General features: G+C 38.3%; 1 protein-coding gene across 4 annotated transcripts in view; it reads right to left on the reverse strand.

Annotated features, from left to right (window-relative positions):
* The window catches only part of mtss1 (MTSS I-BAR domain containing 1), a 48,616-nt gene that overhangs the window by 8,767 nt on the left and 13,337 nt on the right, over positions 1-26,512 (reverse strand). For 3 of the 4 annotated variants that reach the window (XM_057337722.1, XM_057337724.1, XM_057337723.1), the window contains exons 2-7: positions 26,212-26,273; positions 23,700-23,773; positions 7,211-7,295; positions 7,000-7,091; positions 6,185-6,259; positions 160-317 (exon numbers count right to left, since the gene is read on the reverse strand). In XM_057337722.1, the coding sequence (XP_057193705.1) occupies positions 160-317; positions 6,185-6,259; positions 7,000-7,091; positions 7,211-7,295; positions 23,700-23,773; positions 26,212-26,273 (546 nt within the window). Of the gene's footprint in view, positions 1-159; positions 318-6,184; positions 6,260-6,999; positions 7,092-7,210; positions 7,296-11,056; positions 11,078-23,699; positions 23,774-26,211; positions 26,274-26,512 lie in introns of those variants that run through there. The other variant, XM_057337726.1, reaches the window with a different exon arrangement.

Genomic DNA, 26,512 nt, shown 5'->3' on the forward strand with positions numbered 1-26,512 from the left:
TTAAACGACCTGCGCAACCAACAAACCGCTGGAGAAAATTACGATGTATTAACTTTTACAACTTCAACATGCTCACGTTTCTGCACTGTCATCCACTAGTGAGCAAATCATTCAAAACAGATATTAACACCAACTGTAACGCTCCGTTTAAACTCTCACCAGGACGGGTTTGAGCATCGTGACGAAGGAGCAGAAACGTCCTCTTTCCTCGATAAGTGCTCGACACACGGCTCTCTTCTCCGTCTCCTCCAGCACAGCGTAGCGCGTGTTGACGTCTTGAAGAGCAGAGTCCAGCTGCATCCTCACCTCGTCTTTACCTGCGCAAACACAAACCAATGAAAATATCAGAATTACGTTTTGCCACTAGGTGGCAGCACAACCTGCGCTTCACAATGTTTTTAAACCCATGCAAATGATTGCTGCAAAATCATCAGTCTTTAGCAATCAGTCCGAGAGCATCTCTGAGCTCATTCCATTGACCAATCACATTCAGGCATGACGACAGATCTATGGTTGTGTTCTGGATGGTAACAGCATTGACATTATCTATAGTAAGAGCGCACAGGTGGTGTTTATGGTGTGCATGTGTTTCATTTAAAGCACAGCTGACAGAGACAGGCCTCACATCATATAATACCTCCTAGACAGTGTTACTACACAGCACGGACTGTACGGTGTGGGTTTCAATGTTGATATCTACCAAGCACGGTAGTTGACACCATTGAATCTATGTGATAATATACAATTTAGCGATTGCAATTAGAATTTACACAAAGATGCTGAAAGTAAATTTAACATTTAATTCAAAGAAAAGATGCATATGCTTAAAGGGATACTCCACCCAAAAAGAATAACTCTGTCATCATTTACGCAACCTCAAGTTGTTCCAAACCTGTATACATTTTTTGGTTTCCGATGAACACAAAGAAAGATATTTGGAAAAATATTCGCAACTGACATTTCTGGGACATCGAGTACCATAGAAGGAAAAATTATTGTATCATTTTTTTTGTTCTGTTGAACACAAAATGAGATATTTTAAAGAATTAAGGAAAGCATACAGTTTCAGGGCACCTTTGACTACCATTTTTTTCTACAATGGCAGTCAATGATGTCCCAGAAATCTCAGTTGCTAACGTTCTTCCAAATATCCTTATGTTCAACCAAACAAAGAAATGTATATAGGTGTGGAACAACTTGAGGGTAATTCATGACTGGCTGAACTATTAAAATCTATTTTAAAACCTTTTAAAATCAACAAAATATTCCCCTTCATATCATGTATACATCGTGCATATTATATCATGATACAAAAAATACAAGATATTGCAGAGCTATGGCGATTTCTTTTTTCAATATGACGTCTCTTCAATCCTATTGGCTGAGCTGCCAACGCTTGATCCACATCAACAAATCTGCTCATGTTTGTTGTGTTCTTCCATATATTCACGTATCAAACTGTGCATTTTCTCTGTTACTCCGACAAACATACATTACATAGATTGATTTCATAAAATGACTGATCCTAGACATTATATAGATGGTTTCAAAGCAACAACATAATCAAACGTCACGGCGCATGCACGCGTTTGTGGACGGAACTTAACTTCCTGAACACATCTGCAAACAATATAGTGCCTGTAGATTATTTCTGATAACAAGCAAAAGAAACCAAGAAGGACCGTTACTTGGCTAAACGTCAATATTTTGAATTTAGACTGCGATACCAATCTCAACCGATTATTAAGTTACACGACCCATTCAACAAATTGTTTATTCCATAAAATTAACATTCAACAAAATTTAACAAATCGTTTATTTAATACAATTAGTATACAATAAAAGAATAATATAAATCAATTTAATTTTCAATATAAATTAAATATAAATAGTTATAATATTAGCCAATAGCCAGACCGATAAACAAACACAGACAGGAAGTTACCTTCCATCCAGGCGCAAGTGTCCGATGAAACCGTCTATTATTAGTTAGTTATAAGAGTTCCAAGTTCGCCGATTACTTGCAAATTAGACAAAAGTCTGGTTAAAATTTATTTAGGCATTTACTGATCTTAAATTTAACTTAAGAGCATGTGCAAAAGACCAAATAAATATAAAATGAACATTGCACAAAGCCACATTACCTAAACCTGAACCTAAACAACCCCTGCAAATCCATTAAGTGCTGCGTATGCGTTTTTAAGATTCAAGCAGTTCATACTTCTCGTTACGGTTGCGAAATCCAATTAAATTCTTTGACCTTCCGAGCATAAATGTAAACCTCAGTCCTTGAGTGTAATGACCTTGTGCTGTAGTATGTGTGATGTTAAGACCATTACACCATCATACATGGCCTAAAGGCATGACATGAAGATATGAATTTGGGTCGGGCAGGAGCAGTTTATGGACGGGGTCAGTTAAAGTGTAAAGGTAAAGGTCAGTAGGTCTGTTGATAAATCCCATGACTTGTCCACAAGATAAAAGTACAGCTTCATTTGAAGTACATCACGGGAGACTATTTGCCGTTTTAGAATATAGACGTTTCATCTTAACAACATAAACAAACGTTACTGCGCATGCGCACTTCTGTGACCCCCAACTGAACTTCCGGTACACATTCACAAACAATACAGTGCCTGTAGATTATTTCTGATAACAATCAAAAGAAACCGAGAAGAACCGTTACTTGGCTAAACTTGCCTCTCCGATATTTAGAATTTAGACTGCGATACCGAGCTCAACCGCTAGATGTCATTGTACCATACAGTTTCTTTAAATGCGACTGAACTACAGGACCTATTAAACAAATATTTAATTAAATATTATCATATTTAATAAAATGAACATACAACAAAATTAAACAAATCGTTTATTTAATACAATAATTATACAGTAAAACAATAATACAAATTAATATAAACAAACTAAAAAAATAATAAAGTGTTATATTATTAGACACTAGCCAAACACAAACCGAAAGTTAACTGGGGGTCAGGCGCGTGCGCGTCCGATGAAACAGTCTTTAGAGCCTTGAGTTAAACAAAGCGCAAAATAACGTAAAACACAAGACATTTTTTATTATGAAGCAAAATCAGGAGGAAAAGCCTAAACCATTAGGAGGAGCTGACTGTTTTATAAAGGTGTTGTGGTGGGAGCGACACGGTGGTTACTCATAAAACAAAGTCTTCATTTAAAGAGGAGATGAAGGGAACATTGTCAGGCTCTTCAGACGGAGGTGTATGAGTGTGTGTCATGTGCTTGGAAGCTATGATGTCATCACCAAACGCCTCCCCGTAAACACATCACGGAGGCAGGTGTGCAGGTTTTCTGGGAGCAGAGACGTTTAACATTAAGAGCCTTTCTTTTGTCGAACCCCAAAACGAGATATTCTCAAAAAATGTCTGAGTAGTTTTGTGTCCGTACACAATGTCTAATGTTGTACACCAGCATTTTTCGAAATATCTTGTTTTGTGTCCTACAGAAGTAAAAAAGCATAGTATGCAAACTAAAATTAGGATACAGCCGTGATGTAACTGATGTGGAAAGAAAAGGAAAGGCAAGCGAGGGGCTGTCAGGAAATCTCTCCAGAGACTGTGTTCTTCACACCATCTTAAACAGACCAACAACATTATAGGAATACTAATGTGCATGTGTTTTAATAATTCAGTTTTGCTCGGTCTCCCCCTATAGACCTCTGAGCAGAACATATATGTGGGATGTAAAGGTAAATGTGCACTTCAAGAGGCAACAGGGGTCTAGATGCCATATTTACACGCGTCTACACTAGACGCGGCGTGGTGCGATGCGACGCGACACATGGCTTGTTCTAATGGAATTGATGCACCGCATCCAGTGTGGACAAAATGTAAAATTATAATGGGTTCTAATGCGTTCTATTGTCTTTTGTTGCGTCACAACGCTCCGCGTCCGGTGTAGACACGGTGTTACAGTAATTCTCCCCCCATCTGTTATGGCAGCACACGGATGGGTTTATGGAATCACCTCTGAATCATTCAGCCCCATCCGATGAATCAGACTTCGTAATACTGACCTCAAGACATGACTGTGTTTTTCTCATACTCCCACACACACCAGGACTTGTTATATCAAAGGTCTCTCTTAAGGAGAGGCACTACAAGTATATGATTTTGGTTGATTTATTTAACACTTTATAAATCAACATGTTCATAAATATACACATACAGCCACGGAAAAGATTAAGTGACCATTCCAAAATATTGTTTAAAATCAGCATTTCCAGATGTATTGTGGCCATTCCAGTCCAGTGTCTGTTGCGTTTCAATAAAATCAAATCTCAGGAGTGACAAAGTCATCCAACAGCAATGTGAAAGACACATGAAAACTTATAAAAATCCAGGTTATCACACGGAAACATTTTTTTTAAACTTTTCCTAAACACATGTACAAACATTACTGTTGCATTGCTTCAAAGTGAATATGAACTTGTTTTCTTTGCAGTATTTAGGTCTGAAAAAATACAGAGCATCTTTTATAGTTCTTTTAACCCGTTTATCCAGTTTTCATTTTCTGCAAATAGAAACAATATTAGTATTTGAAATTTGGTCAAATATTGTTAGTTGTTCACATAATGTAAGAAAAACTATCATTTTTACCTAAACGCATATCTACAAATAGTACATTTTAAAACCAGGAAAACCAGAAATGGTTTATGAACGCAATGTTGGGAAAGATGACATGTCACTGACAGGAAGGACGTGAGACCTCTTTCCGCTCTGATAGTGTAGTAGTTTGTGCTATAAAATATTTTGGTGACAATTCATCAAAAGCATTTTGCACACGTCTGCATGAACTCATCAATTAGCCATCTCAACTCCTGATGATAAAAAACCCTAAACTGCAAATAGTGCCTGGTGCCTCATCTTTTCAACATGGTAAAACACACCACCATTCTTTCAGTCTATGATCACACTTATGTTTGAATCCACAGCAAACTGATGTTTCTAAAATCATTTGATCATGTCCTCCGGTACTGTTGACCAAGCACTTGTGTAAGAGTGGATGCGAAGTAAAGGGAGCAATGACCTCTAAAACAGACGTTTGATGACTGTTCAAGTCTCTTACTGCTGTCCACACACACACACTAAAGCGGTCGACACCCACTATAATGACAGAACGCATCTGCATGCTGTACACACAGAGAGCTCTTTCTTTCATCCCGTCTCGATTCCATTTCTTCACCTGCCTCACAGCAGAACATAGCTGTGACTTTCCTTCCATCTTAACCTTGTTTCTAACACTCAAAATTATGTAAATAATATTCAAATTATAATCAAACCTCCATTAACTGTCTATTACAAAAGGGTCGAAAACAAGTTTGGGGCTATTTTTAACGCAAAAGAACAAATCAACAAATGATATTTTGCACTAAAAAATGAGGCATACTAAATCCTACATTTTAGTTTTGCATTAAGACAATTGTTCTGAAAATAAATGACATTTTGTTCTTTAAATTCTCATTATCATAATGTATCCAAACATTGTACTTTAAGTCGTTGGAAAACCAATGTTATTGATGATTGTCACTGTATTACATTATATATTTTAAAATCAGCATACATCAGGCATTACAACAAATATTTCCATGACGTACTTTACAATTTAAAAAACTACTTGACAGTATTTTGAGTCATATAGAAATGTATTTGACCTAAAAACGGTGGCTTCATTTTTTTAATAAGCGAACTATAATTCCCCATTTCTTTCGTTTAATTTCAGAGATAAAATATGACACATTGTTGATCGCTTTAGTTAGTTTATGTTGCCAAATATTCCTTCATGATCATGCCTAGAATTTCCACGTATGCCTTGCTACAGTATTTGTCGCGCGTTTTAACGAAGCTGAGAAACAACTTAACAGAAACATATCACGTTCAGTTTAACCGGGGACAAGATTGGCAAGGATGTTGCTATAACAACACGAGGCGTGGTACTATGACAACATGGGGTGTGGTGCCAACAGAAGCCACGGGCCTGTCCTATTGTGTTAACACAAAGAGACCTGATGGAGAAACATGAGTGTGTGTCTGAAAAGATGATCAGGAATTTCTGCAACCACAAAACAAAATTACAGCACTATTTACCAAAGGTGTCCTTTTATGTTCCCCTAATAAATGACCTCAAAACCACTATAGATGGTTCTTACCTTTTTTAACTTTCTTCTGTAGTTTTATTGTGTCGGAGGATTTCTTCTTGATCTCCGAGCGTGCTTTTTTATATTCTAAAAACAAAAGAGGTGAAAGAAAACTTTAGCCTTTTCAGTAAGAGCATGATACATGAAAGACAGTCCATGTCTGTTTTGGGAAAGGTGCCTGTGCCAAAGTCAAGGTGTTTTCCAGGCCTTTGCTACAGCATGCTGTTGCTAAGCTGTTCAGAGTTTTTAGTCTGTTGCTATGTGGTTGAACCCCGGTCATCCCTGGATATGGCTTGAATCCCTCCTTCAATGGCAGTCTACAAGGGTCTGTTTAAATCGTAACCCCTAAGTATGAACAACATGAATGATGCTTGTCTAAGCAAACATCACTAAGAAGTTCTTCAAACTGACGTAGAATGAAACGAACCCCACCGTGACCTCAGAAAAACGATTGGGATAGCGTGTGGGTGTACGGGCATGCTAACTGCGGAGTAATTGACCGACTAATCTTTTATATGACATATAATGATTTGTTCTTATGAATTAATGATCCATTATGTGCTGTAATAAAAATGTTCCGAGTGACTCCCGCAGAGAAAAGCCATTCAATTATTAATAGCGTTCACCAAACACAGCTAACAGGATGGTTCATCTGACAGTGTTGGTCTTCAAGAATGAATATCTTTAGTGCTTTCGTAGTTAGCCTGAAACAGTCCCAAGTAAAGGATTACAACGGTCCTTTACCTCCTGGGTCACAAAATGATTCCTCCTAAAAATACTAAACCCATCGAATCCAGATTATATCACACAGGGAAAGAGGCTGATACCTTTGGCATGATCTTTATCCAACTGACTGGAAACCTTCTTCCACTCCTCAATCTTCAGTTCTAACGGCGCTATCAAGTTATCCATAAGGGCCCTGCAACACACACAATGATTAAACTTCTGTGCATAATGTGCTGCATAACACATAATAATCGTTGTTAATAATAAAACTAATCATCTTATGAAAAAGAAAACTGAATTGAAGAGTCTTACGTGGTGAACAATTTGAGTTTGTTCTCGATGCTTCTATGTCTCATGCACATCCTGGTCAAAGCAGATCCAATCTCTTTTGTTGCTCCTAGAGGAAAAAAGGGGGTAAAACAGGATTTACATCATTTTTCTTAATCTCATGATTATCCATTTTGCGTAACACATAACAAAAAAAAACATAACAGCAGAAAAAATATCATTACATTCATTTCTTTCTATTCCTCTCTTACTTTCTTTTTTAATAAGAACCTAAATAGACTTTATTTTACACACAGCTTGCAGCATGACCCTTATCTTTCCTAGAAACGTGTAACTGAATCTAATCACATCGGGTTTCAACAAAAAATGAAATTTGCAAAACATTTTACTTGTGTAATGTGAAAGAATATTCATTGAGAAAAGCGCAGACTGGACTTGATCGAATCTATCGGAAATAGACTGGATTGTATAGACTGAGCACATTTATATATCATTATTCTAGAAGTCATTTTAGAGGCGGAGTCGATTCGATTTTGATGAAGGATTTTGAAGACAAAGCTTTTTTTACTCTGGAATAACATGACTAGTTCACAATAAGAATAAGAACATGCATCCAGAAAGTCCAATTTTATTTCAATAACATCAATATTGTAGCTGGTTAAAATCTCTACCACACACAAAGCATGATGGGAAGCACCTAGTACAGGCCTTGTACCCGCCACAGTCAGAGCATTCTGAGTCTGACCCAAAACACAGACATCTTGACCGATCCTTGATCCTTTCAAAACACAAAACTCCTCCAAGAAGGTTCATTTAAAGATTAAAAATAGGAAGAGCAAGATAAGATCTGCAGAAGCGAGAAGAGCATTAATCTAGAAGTATGTCCTGTACTTTCGCTAACAGCTGAAAATGAGCTTATTTTGCTTGGAACCGAAACTGACGGTCCTCATTTGACCCGAAGGCAAAAATTCAACCGAGAAAAACATAAGCAGCTACATTTCTGGACAAGTACACATGCAGGAGCACAGCCAGTAAAACTGGTCTCACATCAGTGATCAAATTCAGCTTTGAGTATTTACTTAATAACGGTTCAGGTTAACACCTACAAAGAGAGAAAGATTAGCTTACCAGCACATTCGCTATGATAAATTACAAGTAAAATACTTTTAATTTTCAGAAAGCCATTAAACTGGTTTAACTATGCATTACATCTATTAACCTGCTTAGTCATGAACATAAAATGTTCAATTATCTAATGAGTCTAAATAACTGAAATAACAAAATAGCTATTAACATACTGGACTCTGTGAATCAGTTACTGAAATATTTTAATAATAACATCAGGAGTGTACAAACAGAAAATACGTAAAACAATTTGCCAGTTACTGAACTATGGACTATAGGCACGGTACGGGCAAAAATATATAATTTACACCCTCTTTGCATTCACACTGTCTCTAGCTTCAAAAGTGAATTCACTTCTTTTTGTTGGCATTATAAATCATTTTGAAATATTATAACAAGTTAAATTTTTACGTATAATAGGTTACTACAATTATAAAAATTAATTAAAAATAAAAATAAGTTAATGAGCGATTACAAAAAAAATGTGTTGAAAACTGTCCCCTTACCCCGATTGGTAAGCTTACGATGAGACACAGAGAGAACATAACAGCATTCTACGTTACCGTTATATGGTAGCAATACAAAACGTGGGAATTTGTTCATAAACAGTTTCTGGATATGTTAACGTTCATGTTCATACATGTTACGTGATGGAAAAAATAGTTTAAAGTTGGTTTACGGTCCACATAAGGTTGCGAACGGCTAGCCGTCATCTTGTCCGTGACGTCAACTGATGCGTCTCGCTGAGGTCGGGGTTGATCGATCTGCTCATTGGTCGGATAACCGACTTAGTTTTTGCCGCTCCAGACGTTTATTTCCAGGAATGAGGTCGAGAATACTCAGAATCCGAGTTGTCTGGAACGCAGCATCCCGATTTTGCTAAAAGGTGTCAGTTTGACGTCATCTGACTTCAACTCGCGTAAAACAAGCTCGTAAAGTAACTTGCCATTTAATTTTTGAAACAGAGATGACGATAGGGAAGAAAAAGTTACACATTGCAGCTCTACGGAAGAAGTTCATTTTTCTTTAAAGAGGCCTGTGTTAACTTGTAGCACACATTACATGTGAAGGTTGTCCTTGACAGCATTTTCTGTTTTAAGTCTTTAACGGTTTACCCTGTGACTTCCTAATATGTATTTCCCAGGTTTGTAGCCGGGGGCCGTGTGTGTGCGTCAGGTTCTCTAAAATCCAACTACAAAACCGCAGGAGATCACCCAGACGTGTCGGATCATGCACCTCGCACATCTTTTTGTCTCTGCGCGCGTGATCTTCGCAGATGTTTTAAAGTGAACTCATTCGGCTGGGCAGGTGAGGAGACCCGTCACACCCTGACGCCTCGGGCACACGCTCAATGAACCACGCTACTGCCGTGACATTTCACACCAGATTTCTCAGCACGCTCTGTGAGGGGAGGGGACATGGGACATTAAACATTGTCAAATGTTTCTGGTGTCAGGCAATTGGCGTCAACAAAGGAGACGGCAGAATTATTTTCTAGCGCTATAATTACAGGTATTTGTGTGTAAATCCCTTTTAAAAGGCAGGCGGACTGCCAACAAGCCAGTCGCCAATATAAAAACAGTGTGAAATTCGTTATTCTCACCTTGGAGCGATTCAGAAGAGCAACAGATCAAATTGATAGTGACAGTTGGTTTGTTCTTGTGGCCAATTTTCCAGCCATATTAAAAGCAACTGTTGTGCTTGGCTGAAGCACAAAGGGGAGCGTTCAATTAATTTCTTAACCACGCTTTATTGTGTGAAGTTGAATCTATTATTTGTGACAACACATTCGATTAGTTTGTTCATAAATTCCTGTCCTCCCTCTACTGTGCCTAAAAATAGCTGTCAAAAGGTAGCCAAAGGAAATAAAACTTAAGAGTATATTTGACAATCAAGAACATTTTCGGTACTTTAAAAGTGGGTTGAAACATAAGACATCATTTATTCAGAGCTAATGATATTTGATCTTTCCCAGTACAGTTCTATTATTAAAGGGGTACTTCACCCAAAAATCTTCTGTAGAACACACAAAAAAGATATTGTGAAGAACGCTGGTAACCAATCAACATCGGCCCCCACTGACTTCCATTATAGACACAAAACCGCCGAGACATTTCTCAAAATATCTTCTTTTGCGTTTCGCAGAAGAAAGAGTCACATAAAGGTTTGACATGACATCAGAGTGAATAAATGAAGACAGATTTTTTTGTTTAGGTGAACTATCCCTTTAAAGGTTAGAAGTAAGAAACCTCTGAATTGTATGGAATAAAACCACATGTAATTTGCATTTTCTAGCATATTCTAGGATTATTGCATAATTCAGATGTGTATTCTTGCAACTTCTTAAAACGTCTTCTGGATAACATACAAGTACTGTATAATAATCGCTGTAGTATACAGTACATTGATTTTCATACAATTTACAGGTAAGGTGTGGAGTATTCCCATCATATTTTGAGGCCGAAAGCAGGTAAAGACCCTGGACAGGTGACCAGGTATAGAGGAATGTGATGAGATCATAACACTGTGTCATATTTTTAGTATCTTTAAAAGGCAATTCAACAATAAAGAGTGTGAATAAAACGAAGTATGAAAACATTTGCAAACCTGTTTTTACAAAACCTGCCGAAAGCCAAATCAAACTAAATGAATACAATTCAAAGTCTTAAAAACATACAAACCACAACGTGAGAGCCTGAGAAACGGATTCAAAACAAGTCTCTAAGAAAGCAGATTAAAACATACAAGCGTGCGTGCTGGCGTCTTCTCCGTCTAATACAAAAAGGTTCTTCACTGTTCTTGCCAATATGATGTATGATCCCCATTAAACCTCTTAATAACACAAAGCCGGTCTTTATCACCGACGGAGAGACTGTGCGTTTCAGTGTTTCTGTCAGCGTTCAAATACTTTCCACTAAGTCGTGCCACTAGAAAATAATTCAATTCAAGTCTTTTCACACAGCGTCTTAGAAAAACAACACGCACAGTGACGCGCACCTAACAGACCGCCTCCTCTAAAAACGTTTCTGCTCAAGAGTAATAAACTTTCCACGTTTTCTTCAACGGAAAAGCTTTTTCTTGGCCACGATTGAATTTCCCTGCACGTACGTTGTCTGTATGAAGAGAGGCAGAGAGGACAGAAAGCTCATTGGTGTTTCACTCTCAGGTTTTCTATAGAGTTTCTCCGACCGCAGGTCTGTCACAATATATTCATTCAGAACGAAACCGTACCAAGCGCTGTCTGTGATACGATGCTTAACGGAGGCCGGTCTGTGGACAAAAGCGCTCATTCACGTACACAGCACACCTTGGTCGCACACACCCACATGCGCAGAGATAAAATAACAGGACAGCCCCACAAACATGCATGCGTGTGTTCACCCTCACACCGCATCCTAACCAAATGCGATGCGGTGAGATTCCTGCGCTAAGCAATTTGTTTGTCCATACCGAACGCGAAAAAGGGGCGGGACGCGACAATCAATCGCAGTTTTTATTAACTATTTTTACCTTGTCCTGGCACATCTTAAAGACCCCAAAAAATCTAAATGATACTTTTAGTCCATATCTATTAATACATCCTCTAAAGGTTGATAAAATATAGACAAACATGTCTTAAAGGTATAGTTCACAAAAAATAAAAATTCTGTCATCATTTACCCACCCTCATATTATTTCAAAACTGTATGACTTTCATTCCTCTGCAAAATAGTAAAAAATATATTTTAAATGTTGGTAGCCGAACAACGGTGGTCCCCATTCACTTCTATTGTATGGACACAAAACCAATGCAAGTGAATGGGTTCTACCGTGGTTCGATTACTAACATTCTTCAAAATATCTTATTTTGTGTTCTGCAGAAGAAAGAAAGTCATACTTCTGGAATGAATAAATAATGCCAGAATTTTCATTTTTGGGTGAACTATCCCTTTAAAATACCATGTAATGTGTCATGCTGAACCATAATGTTGCATCCGAATTTTGACCGTTTACACTTTGCTCCTGGAAGTAATAAAAACTAATAGGCCTTTTTTAACTTCTAAGGCTTCGAATAATGCTGACGTACTCCAAAAAGAACACTCAAACCCAAAGAAGCTATTTCACTGTACTGACATCAGCCAGCAAACGCCCGATGGCTAAACTGGATGGGCTTAACTACTCTCAGTTCTGAAAAAAATCCATGTGAAAACACTGAACCTTAATGACCCCACGTAAGGAAATGAAATATTAAGAGACCCTTAATGAAACTGCTTAAGGTCTCCTGCAAGCAAATTGGATTAGCATAAAGTGAACTGTATTGCATGCGCATCTTAAATGAATCTGTTGACAAACAATAACACTGCAGAGGAACAGTTGTGGTTATGCACGTTATCACAAAATGCAAGAGAAATAGGGTATCAAATAGCTGTTTACATCTTTCTTCTGAAACAAAGATAAATACTTGACGTCGAAATGTGGAATAACCTAAATATAAATGCACCACCTGTAAAATAAAATGAAATTCTGTAAGAAATCACATGAAGAAATTAGATGAAGATGCAGTACAAAAAAAAGCTCTTGACTGAATAAGGCAGTCTTGTCAATGAAGACGACCCTCCAGCACACGTCAGCACAATCTCCTGCCATCCTGCACACACTTCAGCGACCGGTAGACTTCAGGGTTACCAATACAGCTTTTAGCACCAATACTGTTATTATTCACCTGTACCTAAACTGCTCAATAGTATGTAATGGCAACATTTTGCCTCCAAAAAGCTTAAAACAAAACTCCATTCAAACTATTTTCCTAGTGACCTCATACCACACACTTAATTGCACCCAAGTGTCACGGAACCTCTCAAACGTGGCTACTGTTTTTTGAGCCGTGTTCGAATTCAAGCCAAAAATAGGAGGGGTTACGGGTCACTGCGCTGGGGGGTTTGCTCGTGTGTTTCAGAAGGAAACTGTCAGCCAGCTGCCTTCCTTACTGAAGGGTTAAGAAACTCTCGTAAACCACGTCTGGGGACAAACTTCCTCTCCAATCTGACTTTTAAAAGGTGTCACGGCATTCCTAGGCGTCGCCAGTTCTTCCTGACCTTAAGGCGTTGTCCATATCATCCATCCTTCACAACACAAATGTATCCATCCGAGAATGCAACACACACAAATACAGCCTGACGAAAAGTTTACTTGAAATTTCTCAACGTGAGAGTTTTATGTTAGTATGTTGCTTATCTAACAATGCAACAACGTAATAAGCAATGAACGCCAGATATCAATATCGATAATGAAACGAAACATTACGACAAAAAGATGTTAAAATTTGGGTTTTCAAACTGAAAACATTTTACGGTGTTGGCCCTTTATTTACACAACAGTGGCGCTTTGGGGACCCGAATAAGCGAACTTTTAAAAACAAGTATCAAAATACACGTATTTGAAAATGATATTGTTATCCTCTCTCCTATAAACAACAAAACTTTCCTGTAGCTCAGCATGGCGCTAGCAACGCTAAGGTCATGGGTTTGATCCCAGGGGATTGCACATACTAGATACAAATGTATAGTATAATGCAATGTACGTCGGTACTTTGGATAAAAGCGTCTACCAAATGCGTAAATGTAAAACGCAAATTTGTGATGTCATGCGCATGCATATTACATCACAGCTCTATAGATGAATGCGTATGTGCGCAGGCACGTATAGTGCTTCTTTACAATGTGACATCGGCAACTACTAACCTGGCATACAAAATACAACGTTTTAATATGTTTTTCGGATCAAATCGCGAACGGATTTAGCAGAATGTGAACAGAATGTACGCAGAGCCTATCAAGAATGCAAAGAAAAAACGTTTTTTTGTTGTGTGAACGCATCCTTAAATTTAACTATTTTTAACGCTTGCTTTAGTTTTAAACAAAGTAAAAATATTTATAAACAGTTCTCAGCTTATCCGACTAGCTTGATGCGTTTACTTTTCTCATCACAATACATTCTTCCTGAAATATAAGCACCGTGCTACCTTAGTTGCATCTCGCCCATTTTGAAATAGCCTTTATGTTGGTCGCATGCCATAAAATGTCTACATAGTTAAGTCGCTAGATTTAGGCACAAAGTTAATAAAAATGTGAATACATGTACATGCACATTCTTGTCTATTAAATCAAACAGGATTGGTTTCAAAGGTTTCCACAGTAAACTCATATCTCAGGTTATATCTCTCCCTGACACAAACACTTCAAACTCTTCCCACATGGACGACATTTCAGAGCCACAGACGTGTTTGAAATCTTCTTACAACCAAACACTATCGCTCAACAAATCTGAAAATAACTTGAGCTGGTACACGCTGCCAAGGAGGTTTAGACGCACATCATCAACATATCGGTAAACTGAGAGCCGGCTATTCCCTCCAACCGAGCGAAATGCTTAAAAAAGCACTGCTACAAAAGGTCATTTTGTTTTGCAAGTCAGATCATGTTGTAGGAGAGCTGACACAGTCAAACTGATTGAATTTCACAACATGTCTGTTAAGCAGCAATCTGGTGATGGTTTTGGGAATTTTTTAAATATTAAACTGGAATGTGGAAACTTAATACAAATGTATAACTTGGACTTAAAGGAAAGTTGAATCAACTGTGCGACTCCAAAATGTGTCTAAGAAAAGAGGACGTTTTCTGCTGGATCACAGGGTTGGGTTTGTACCACTTGGTTCCCTTCTCCATGTGAGTCACGGGGGCCCTCTTGAGCCACGAGCCTCAGAACAAGATAAAAGCTCAAGGCAGTTTATGTTCCAGATGAGCACTGGGTCATGCGAGTTCAAAATGTTCACCACCAAAATGCCCTTAAGCAGAGCAAAGCAGACGCTAATGAAAGATTTCGGTGGGAACTGACAACACTTTGTTTTGTACAAGCGTGCGAGTTGCGATTTTCAATGAGAAACTCCTTAGCAAGCAGATGATCTGTGGGCACAGATTGCCTAACATCTGGGTTTGGTTTTGACACGCGGCTCGAAAATCGAGAAGTGGTCAAAATGACATTATACAACGGTTAGTCCTGGTCCTTGATTCTGATTGGCCTAAGTTCTAAGACGTTATAAAATACCCCCGATTTATAACGGCTGACCGCATTACATAGCCTAAATATAATTTTATTTACTTCATTTTATGAAACTTTGCTACGCATATGGAATAACCGTTTTATAAAAGCAATAAGCCCCGCGAAGCAGTGGGTTACAGTGCATTTTATAACAGCTAAGGGGGTTTTAGGCAGAACACGAACGCCCTTAGCTGTTATAAAATGCACTGTAACCCACTGCTTCTTGGGGCTTATTGCTTTATCATGGCTTCAGTTGCTCGAAAAGTCTATTTATGGTGTGGTTTTATCCTTTACGAAACTTGACAAATGCACTGCTTGTGTTATGACGCTGTGAAACAAAATATCTTCGGGTATTAAACACGTAAAAGCAAAACCAGCTTTCTCGAAACATCCTATCATCTTATCTGTAGGTCCTCGTATCCCTTAGAAAAGCTCCAAAATCAACTTCACACTGTTTTCGTCCTTCTGTAAACGCTAGTTTAACAGCTGCCCACTCATGCCTGTCCTGCACAAAGCAAAGCAGTGTGTCTGCGGCACAAAGTCCGTCACTGATCTCACATACTCACTTCACCCACGGACTTCCTCCTCAGCACAGGCTCGACATTCAACGTGCGCTCATGATTCATGCGCCTTTCCTTTTTATTTAGACATTTATATATGAAGCAACAGATGTTTATAAACGAACACAAGGCTGTGCTCTGGATATCACCCCAACATTAGTTACTCACCCATGTGTAGGGCGGTTCAACGATTAATCGCAATTAATCGCAATTAATCGCATCCAGATTAAAAGTTTGAGTTGACATAAATATATACATGTATGTGTTTAAAAATACAACATAAGTATATACAGTGCACAGACATATAATATGTAAACACAAACTTTTATTCTGGATGTGATTAATCACGATTAATTGTGGAACAGTCCAGAACAGTAAAGAGTGATGTTTTAAAGAATATTCCAGGCAATTTTCTTAGTATAATGAACATAAAGGGACCTTTTGATCTGATTTATACGAGTGCAATATATGGGTGTGCTAAAGGACATCTTGTCTACTTGCTAGTAAAGTATCTCAAACTAAATTCCTGAAAAACGGTCTCAAAATTCACGAACTGGGTCTTTCCTTGGAAGTGCTTATTGTGGCAACCTGGGAACCTGTAAAAAACGACTAAAAACCTGTGCAACTTGACTCAACTTGATCATGTGAACTCAGCCAACGGTCGTAACCACAAATTTTTATCATTTTTGTGTGCCTCAGATGCACAGTGACTGTCGTGAACAGTCGAGAAGCGGCGTTCGATTATGCTCCACACTGTAAATAAACGTAGATGGATAGTTTAAAGGTGGACTATTCCTTGGAATTTAAACATCAATGAACGTCATACTGCATTTTGTCATGTTAAAACAATGACATTAATCTTTAAAACTCCACAGGCAGTCTCGCCTCAGACGAAACACTTGGGTGTGCCAATTTAATTATGTAACTGACACCACGACAGACCTGGCAGACAGTCAGGAGCTCCAAGACTTCCCCAAGAGAAAATCACTTTAAAAAACATTTTAAAAGCCAAAGTCATCAAAAACTGCCGCAAGGCTTTTTCATGCACTTAATGCCACTAAACAAATGATTCACACGCAGGGTTTTTGCAGGCAAAAAATACCACGTTTAACAACCAAATACTTACAAATACAACCAAAAACGTACGTTTATTATTAGTGCTGCTATCCAAGGCAAGCATCCCTACTAATAATCCATATAGTTCAATGTTGGCACCTAATTCACCCCAAAAGGGCTGTGAACGCTACAAACTCCGTGTCTTGTTGACAACAGATGCGCTTATACTATTTTTTAAGTCTTAAAACTAGGGCTGTTCAATGATTACTCGTGATTAATCGCATCCAGAATAAAAGTTTGTGTTTACATATTGATATATGTCTGTGCGGTGCATATTCATTTTGTATTTTTCAAGGGTCATGAAACCCTCCCTTTTCAGCTACAGTCTACCTCGATGTCGTTTTGAAAAACGCAACTAAAATGGGCGTGAACGCTGCGAGAAGAGTGGGCGGGGCACGAGAGAAAGTGATCCGATTCCATATCTTAAAATATATTAGTCATTACCTGCTTTATACAGTCTATGGTCATTACACGAATCATACTTTCAAGCGACATCAGTTTTACAGAAACCACTAAATGTAACATGAGTATTTAGATTTAACAAAATGCAAGAATAACTTTTCTAGTTAAAATATGACCACATTTGATGGAAAAGTCCTCAGGTCACAGTACCACATTCCTGACACAGACTGCCTTCAAGAGCCAGTCCAAAAGTCCACTTGTCTCCATTTCTAAAAGCTATCCCGAGTAAAACAGTTTGCTACTGTTCCGGCCTTACTCGCATCCATGACAAGCAGGTTTCAAACCGGCGATCGGTCCGGCATGAGAGACGGGCGCTGTAACGAGGCGACTAGCATTTGTCGCAGTGTTACCAACCGTTTGTTTGCCATGGCATTCCGCTGGTCGGGAAACCCCCTTTCGTCCGTTTCGGAAGTCCCTTCAGTCTGTTTGAGTTCCGAACGTGACACATTGAGCTGTACTGGTCCACATGAGCTCCGGCCCACCGAGAGCTCCAAATGGGCATTCGCGCCTGTTTCTGTGCCCCACAATTTCAACAACTGTCATGTATTTATCACTTTCAGTGGAGAAGCCCTTCCCCCACATATATACCGCATTTAGTGTATTTCACATAAAAATACACTTTTATATATAATTATTGGAATATGTATTTTTGCAACCCCTGGTAAATGTTCTGCTTTTTCTTCATTTATCCATCAGCTTACTAATCATGTGCCATGAACGCCTCTCTCTGAAGGGTCCGATAGAAACACACCATGCGCTGTCATGAATAATTAGGAGAAATGTCTTCTCATTGGAAAAGAAAACACAGTCTCATGAATAATTATGAGACACCTACGCGTCATCAATGTACTATCGTACATCGCCACGTCACATCCTTTGACGTCGGCCAGATGAGGATTTTAAGCCCGGAAGGCAAAAATATCGCAAAAAAGCTCAAAATTAACTAGGTTTCTTTACTGTAATAACTTACAGTTGCTAACATTGTTTTCTATGATGTGCAACACAACCAACTCTTCCAGTTTCGTGGCTCTTTAAACACATACACATACATGCATATATTTAAGAAAAAAATATAAAAATGAATTAATGTTTATATATAATTTAAATTATATATTAATACAGTATATACATGCAAATATTTCCTAAAAATATACATGCGTTTATATATACAAAATAAATATGCGCAGTGCACAGACAAATATTATTATGTAAACACAACTTTTATTATGAATACGATCAATCGCGATCAATTGCTGAACAGCCCAAGTTAAACCGGTTTAAGTTTCAAAATGACCAATTAATATTCGTAAATGTATCTTGAGAAAATCTGTTCAGTGAGATTAGATACTGTTAACACAATGCTGTATGACGTACACATTTGGGCTCATGGGACGAAACAGCTGTCCGCCCCATGCTCGAACCCTCTCAGCTGGGGTCGAGAGGGGTGGCATGGAGGGTCAGCTCTCCCGATGGCTTAACTCTCCCTACAATAAAGCAGACACCCTCGCAAACACATCAAGACTGACTTTGAGGTCCTTTCACTGCTGGCTAATCCTTCCTGTATTTGAAATGTTTGCAGTGTGGTCTGATGTTTGAGGGACAGGCGTGTACGCACATAGCCCTTGTATTTACAGACAGCTGGGGCCGGTGAGGTCCATCTATGAAAGCGTGGCAGCTGACAGCCAGGCGCAGCTTTAAACAGGTGTGGGACCAAAACAGTACCCTAGCAAGTGACGCTACAGAGGCTCTGTTGACTTTGAGACCCTCTATATGTTCTTTAGTTCTTATGAAATCTGATACTTGATTATTACATAATGTTGGTCTGACATTGGTCTATATACATGGAGACTAGAGATGCACCGATATTAGATTTCTACAGTGATACTGCTAGCCGATTAGACGAGTGATATCTGTCCATACCGATACTGAATATTGAATTAATATTTCTTAACTTTCTGAATTGTATTAATTCACTATTAATATTAAACATCAAACTGGTGATGTTTCTTAACATTATCCAAAATACAGAGCACAAATTCACTGCATTTTCCAGTCCTCTTTTGATTGACAGGATATATCGGCCCCGATCATCGGCTGTTTTTAAACTATCGGCTTTTATTCCGACTATTAGGGATGTAACAATATCAAAATCTCACTGTACGATAATACCTCGGTATAAAGTCCACGGTGCGGTATTTATTGCCATATTTAAAATGACAATCGATGACTTGGAAACGTGTCATAAGCATCCTCTTTATCCTCTAATCATAACTGTTGCTTGTATGAATTATAGTTGTGAGATGGGTCAAATGACCAAAAAAATCTCTTTTATAAAATAAAATAATTGCACCAGATGGACCTCGGCAAATATACATTCTGGCAAATGTACGAAACACTGAGCAGAGGGGTGTGTGAGCAAAGCCGGGCCTGTGCTGATCAATAAGTCCATCGATCACTTTTAAGACATGTGGGCCGGTCAGCATATCAATACAGAGACTGATTCCAGGGGGCTGGTAAAGATCAGACAGCCGCCAGTTTACGTACTGTATATGCTGGGTTTTAAAGGGGGCTTCAAAAAACACTTGTTGCTATTTTCTCCATAGTAATATACTCTTCACATACAGCATATGAGCAGCTGACATGCATGTTGCACATCCAGGGTTTTCTTGCCTTTTTTGTTGACAAAATGTTTATATGATCTCCTACTTGTAAGTCGCTTTGGATAAAAGCGTCTGCCAAATGAATAAATGTAAATCAGCAGAAAAAAATAGATCAATAATACAAGCTAGGGCTGAAACGATTCCTCGAGTAACTCGAGTAATTCGAATACAAAAAATCATCGAGGCAATTTTTGTTGCCTCGTTTAATCCATTTAACTACAGTAGGCTACACACGGAGCACTGCGTTTCCCCACGGACCGTTATTACTGACGCACAGCCCGCTAAACTCTATTCATGTTACAGGGCTCTCCAGTCTCACGCATTCACCGTGAGACACACGCATTTTAGTCTGTTCACACGCTCACACGTGTGTCTCATGCTGATAAATAACTGATAGCTTATTGAAATGGTCAACTACTATTTTACTTAGTTTTAGTCTATTTTGCGAGTGAAACTTGTTTTCCGGCTGCATTGAGTCCATACAACTAGATGCGGACTAACGTTAGTGGATGCCGAATCCTGTTATTTACACATGTCATCTGTCTGTTCTGCGTGTCTGCGTGAATGAACTGCAGTTTAACGTGCTACACGTGATGCTCATGAATTTGTCTGCGTCTGCGCTTTATGAGGACATGAACTTCATCTCCAGAGTTGCTCTGAGAGTTTATTTCAGAACATTTTACTGAGTGAAGCTAACACACTAAAAAAATAAGTGTCTTCCGACAACCTGCCAAAATAAAAGTACGGGTAACACGGTATTTTTATGTGGACAAATATATTACTATTTAATAGTAAAAAAAGAAACTAAAACTAATTTAGATAAACTAAATGCATCATGCATAAGCTGAAGTTAGTTGTTTACCTTTGAAATTATTCTTTCTATTTTTATTAATGTTTTTTATTTATACATTTGTATTAGTCCTATATTGCATTTTGATTGTAATATGGCAATGGAATGTAGTAAATGGGTTTAGTTTTCACAGATATGAATGTATGCAATTTCAGCAATAAATATGTTAATTTTTCTAAAAAGGAAACAAATTGGTTGTTCATTTTAAGAGACCTGTCTTATTTTCTCTTGTATATTTAGTATTGCTCTTTAACAAAGAAAACGTACTTATTATCCGAATACCCGATTAATCGATGGAAAATCAGTAGAATACTCGATTACTAAAATAATCGATAGCTGCAGCCCTAATACAAGCTGACACTTCGAGAATCTCCTCGTACTGTGAAAGAGATGCAAAGTATGCCAACAACAATAACTTTCTAATCAAACACAGACTACGACTCCTGTGAGGCAAAACCACTACCTTGCTCCCTCAGCACAGTTAAGACCAATTGTCCATTGTGACAGAGATATTCAGGAGGATCCTAACAGCAGAACTTAGAGAAATTCTCGTCCGGCAAACACCATTAAATGGCGTGACACAGCAGGCTCGAGTCGTGACTTTTCTTCAACGCTAAGGTGTGTCAGGTAAGTCTAAAACACTCTTCTAGTCCACCACCTTGTTCTGGCGTGTCGAGCTCTTTCCAACATTTAAGTAAACGAATTCTCGAGGGTATGCAATCATTTGCGTTCCCACCTGTGGAACTGAATAACAAACTGAGAAAAAGCTTCAAGCTAAATGCTTATATTACAGCTGTCCTGCTGTCTAATGCCTATCTAGGCAGCTGTCTTCGAAGGGAACGTGCTAGCTGAAATGATGCATCATTAGCGACTGGTCTGGAATGCAACAATCTAGCAATGGAAAAGTGCATTAGGTAAAGGCATTAGGTTTCAATTATAAAGACAACAACTCACAAATAATGTCCTATTGTTGCCATGCTTCTATGTTGTCTAACTAATGCATAAAATGGAGCGAGTCAACAATATTAAGCATACAAGCAATTTATGTCTAAAAAAATGTTTGTCACCGTCCATCCTCTGTTCAAGTAAGAGTAGTGAGACTACATTTAAACTAGACATGAAGCGTGAACAGAACTGTCTATGTTATTGTTTTGCTAAAACCATGGAGAGTGAAGCGACGCACGGTCAAGGTAAAATTCTTCAACTATCAGCAGCACGAACAGCGTCAGGGCTACATCACACCAGCGTTATAAAGACCTAAACAGACAGAGAGCGTAATGGCTACAGAAAACAAACATGTCACCTTAACTAGAAGCGGGGCTGTGTAACCTAATCCGGGTCACTGTGAGACAGTCAAACCTTCCTCCGATTGTCTGAGTCGAGAACAACAGCGTGATGACCTTCCTTTCACTGAGCAAATAAAGCTTGTGCGTTTGTTGCTTGGGGTGACAGAATTTACACTGCCCTAATGGAAACATTTTTTATTCGGTTATAATACAAATGAAAAGTAATACACTTAAGGTAGACAAGACAGAATAAACCGTATTACCGGGGTAATATGTTTGTACTAAAATGCAACTACAATTTTCAGTAATAACAATTTCTCTTAAAGCAGCAATCGGCAACTTTTTTTGGTTGAGAAAATTTCAGTTTGACATCATCTGACTTCAAAGGTATAGTTTGTTCTGTTGAACACAAAGAAAGATTTTGAAGAATGTGAAAAACTAAACCGTCATAGTAGTTTTTTCCTTGCTGTGGAAGTCAATAGTGCCCCAGACCTGTTTGGTTACAAACATTCTTCCAAATATCTTTCTTTGTGTTCAGAACTAAACAAACACATGTTTGGAACAACTTGAGGGTGAACAACTGATAAAAGAATTTTCATTATTGGGTGAACTGTCCTTTTAACCCACATTAAGTCAAAGTAACCTGCAATTTTATGTTTCAAACAGAGATGGCGATATAGAGGCAAGTTTTTATGATATGTAATTCGAATAGAGAATTGTCGTTTTGATCTGTCCACGCATCTCATATAAACACCCTCTAAAACAAGGGCTGGGGTAGTTGACAAGCACATTAGGCAACCCACTGACTAATCAATTATGTACATAAAACCAAGAAAAGTATGCAAAGCTAAGCTGGACTCCAGTATATTCTCTCTACTACACAGACTATATCAATTTTTATCATTTTTGAATGGTGTGCTTCAAACCTGCACCATATGTGTAAACAGTTCCAGTTTTAAATTCCAGAGGTTTCACATGGATTTACTTCTTGGTTTTATGTGCAACATCAGGAGTACTATCATTCTGAAAGCTGTAAAACATGCCGTTTTCTTACGTCAGGGTTACATCACGCATATCTGCCTTTAAAAGTTAAAGACGTTGGGCCCCTAGCATTCTGGATAAACCCGGAGGTGTTCAGAGTTAACGCAGTTCTGATGAATAGCTGTTCCTGTGAAGTACGATTTGTCTGTTTTGCTCATTACGAGCACCAGAACGACAGTCTGTTTGTGTCAAGAAACCGAGAGAGAGAAAGAGAGAGAGAGAGAGAGAGAGAGAGAGAGAGAGAGAGAGAGAGAGAGAGAGAGAGAGAGAGAGAGAGAGAGAGAGAGAGAGAGAGAGAGAGAGAGAGAGACTAAGATGGTAAAGATCTCATCTTACCTCTTGTTCCAGTTGCAATGTCAGCCACTTTCTGGAATGCGTCCAGGAACGAGCTAGTGACAATGATTGTCGTCCTAGACAAAAGAAAGAGAAAAAGGCTGTTTATAGGAAAATGTACAAACTCTTCAGTAAAGTATTTGCCTGGATTTCACTACATCAAAACAAAAACATCCACAGACAGATTTTTGGAAGTTGCAGCAGGTATCGTCATACGAGCCAACATTAACAATACTGCGTAGACCGCAATGCTTTGGAGTAATGATGTTTAAATACCTGAAGATGTTGATGATCACTAAAGTGCAACTATAGTACTAAAAATCTGATTTTTTTGCACATATTGTGGAGGAAAACATTTGATGGTCTTCCACCAAGATCATTTAGGTAAATATTGTTCATGAAACAAGAGTACTACATTCTTACATTCTTGGTAATGGCTAAAAACAAGCAACTAAAATTTTAAAATGAACAGCAAGGGGCTTCGAATTTTAAAAATGACAAGAAATCGTATTCTGCGAAAACCGATTTCTGTTCAATTCTGCAGGTGAAGAACCTACTTCATTCATAACTCGGATTTCTCATTTTATAAGTGAAACACCATTACCATATATTTAACGTATACCCTTATCCAGGTTAGATGGAAAAATATACAGCTAGAGGTCAATGGAAAAAGTTCATCAGCTGAGACGAGGGCCCATGCTCTGAGGGTCAATGGTACTATTGTAGAGATTCATTCAGAGCCTTCATTCTGAAGAGAGAGATCTCAGCTTATCAGAGAGAGCTCAGTAGTATCAGGTGATACAAACTACAAAGTACAGCCTTTCAGCAATTCCTCCCCGGAGCTCCCCCCAAAGTCCTACTAAAGCTTTTGTGCCCGATATGTAGACGCTCATGCAGACATCTCCATAAGAGCTCTTCTGGTTCGAGTCTAAAATACGTTCACACTTCAGTGAAGCCGACTTAAAATTGAAAACTACTCTGTACTTCTACTGTTTTCGTGTTGACTAACATTTAAGCTAGAGTCTATTTGCATGTGCTATGATGTAGTTCACATAATAGGTAAACATTACTCAAGAGTCAAAAAGATCTCAGCTCCTGGTAGTTCAGACAGAGGAGCTGGCAGCAGAGACGGTTTATGTGAGTGAAGCGTGTTTGATGTTTATCTGCAGGAATGAAGTGGACCTTTGGGAGGGTCATTAGCCTGTTTACACTCCCGGGACATAGAACAGAGAGGTCATGCTGAGGGAATATGCCGTAAAATAAGGGACAAACAACTACAAGATCTTCTCCTTTCTGGATATGGCTCCGTTTCTGCATGCTTCTATTGATTTAGAGTACACGGTACGGACCTTAGTCAGGGTAGACTCTATCATTAGATGCAAATAAACTAGGGCTGTGATTGACGGAATTACAGTTTGTTCAACAAGTTGCACCCTGGCGTTGACCGTTAAGCTGATGAAACAAAATGTGCCTTTCGATAACGTACAGCTAACAAAAAAACAAGATAACATGGGTTATGAAAATGAGTGCAAATAGGCCAATCGGTTGTGAACATGTTGCACTGACCCTGACTAAAGTCCACATGTCTCAACTCAAGCCCCTTCCTACATCTTTCAACGTCTTTTGCCTACAACGCCTCTTTTAAAAGTCAATTTTTGACTTGGCTGCGACAGTGAATCTCTGTCAGAATCTGTCAGACAGCACACCAGTGTTAAACAAAACCACACAGGATTATGCCAGAAAGCCCGTTTTGTCTAGCATTTTCATAAGCACAGATTGCGATGTGTTAAATAAAACCGTAACCGAATGCAGAGAGTTGGGAAAATGGGAGAGGCGTCAGATCGGCGTAGAGACCGCTCTTAAAGGGGCCGCAATATTAAACCTGCTGCTGTGACTCCTGTCACTAATGTTAATCAAACAATAAAAGAAAAGAGGAATTCAATGCGCTTTGTAGCTTTAATGAGAATTCGTCTGTATTTAATGTAGAATTTAGCATTTAAGATTGTAAAGTGTCTGAGAACTTCATTCAATTTCTGTATATTTTCTACTTGTTAGACATGATAGCTCTCAGTTATACTGTTGAATGGCTATAATGAATGTTAAAATAAATAAAAAAATAAATCAATTGCAGTACTAATATCAGAATGTTGGCTTTCATACATAAAATAATGCTGTTAAAGAAATCAGTTGTTTCGACATTAATTTGGAGATTAAATGTGAAATTATTAGAATATGTAAAAGTATATTTAAAACATTAATGTTGTGTGCGATTAATCGCGATTAATTAATTAATTAATTGTGATTAATCAGATTATTATTTTTATTGATTGACAGCACTACAATTTTTCAAATATTCCTCCATTAGCTGTATTCAAATACAATACCTTCATGACAAATAATTTCAGACTGATGTAATTATGAAGCACATTTCCTGCTTTCAAAACAGGATTACTATAATCAGTCCTTATTCAAATGAACACAGAATGCATGTGTATGGAAGGAGGTCCGTTCTTACCTCAGCTGAGATTGCAGCTTAGCCCCTTTAGTGACAAAGTCCTCCCAAGCAGGATAACTCGCCTATAGAATAAACAGAGTGAGACAGAGAGGTTAACCAGGGTAAATCAGGGTAATCATTACACTTTACCCAAAGGGCACTGGTCTTCATGACAATATCGGTCGGTTTAAAAGACAATTTGTAATTATTGACTAAATCCATATGGTATCCCAGACATGCACGAACTCCACTGATCGTTCCACCAAAAACATAAATGGGAGTCACGTAATGTAAATTAGAAACAAAAACTAGATTTTTAAAG

Source organism: Triplophysa rosa, linkage group LG7, assembly GCF_024868665.1.
Source record: "Triplophysa rosa linkage group LG7, Trosa_1v2, whole genome shotgun sequence".
NCBI classification, from domain to species: domain Eukaryota; kingdom Metazoa; phylum Chordata; class Actinopteri; order Cypriniformes; family Nemacheilidae; genus Triplophysa; species Triplophysa rosa.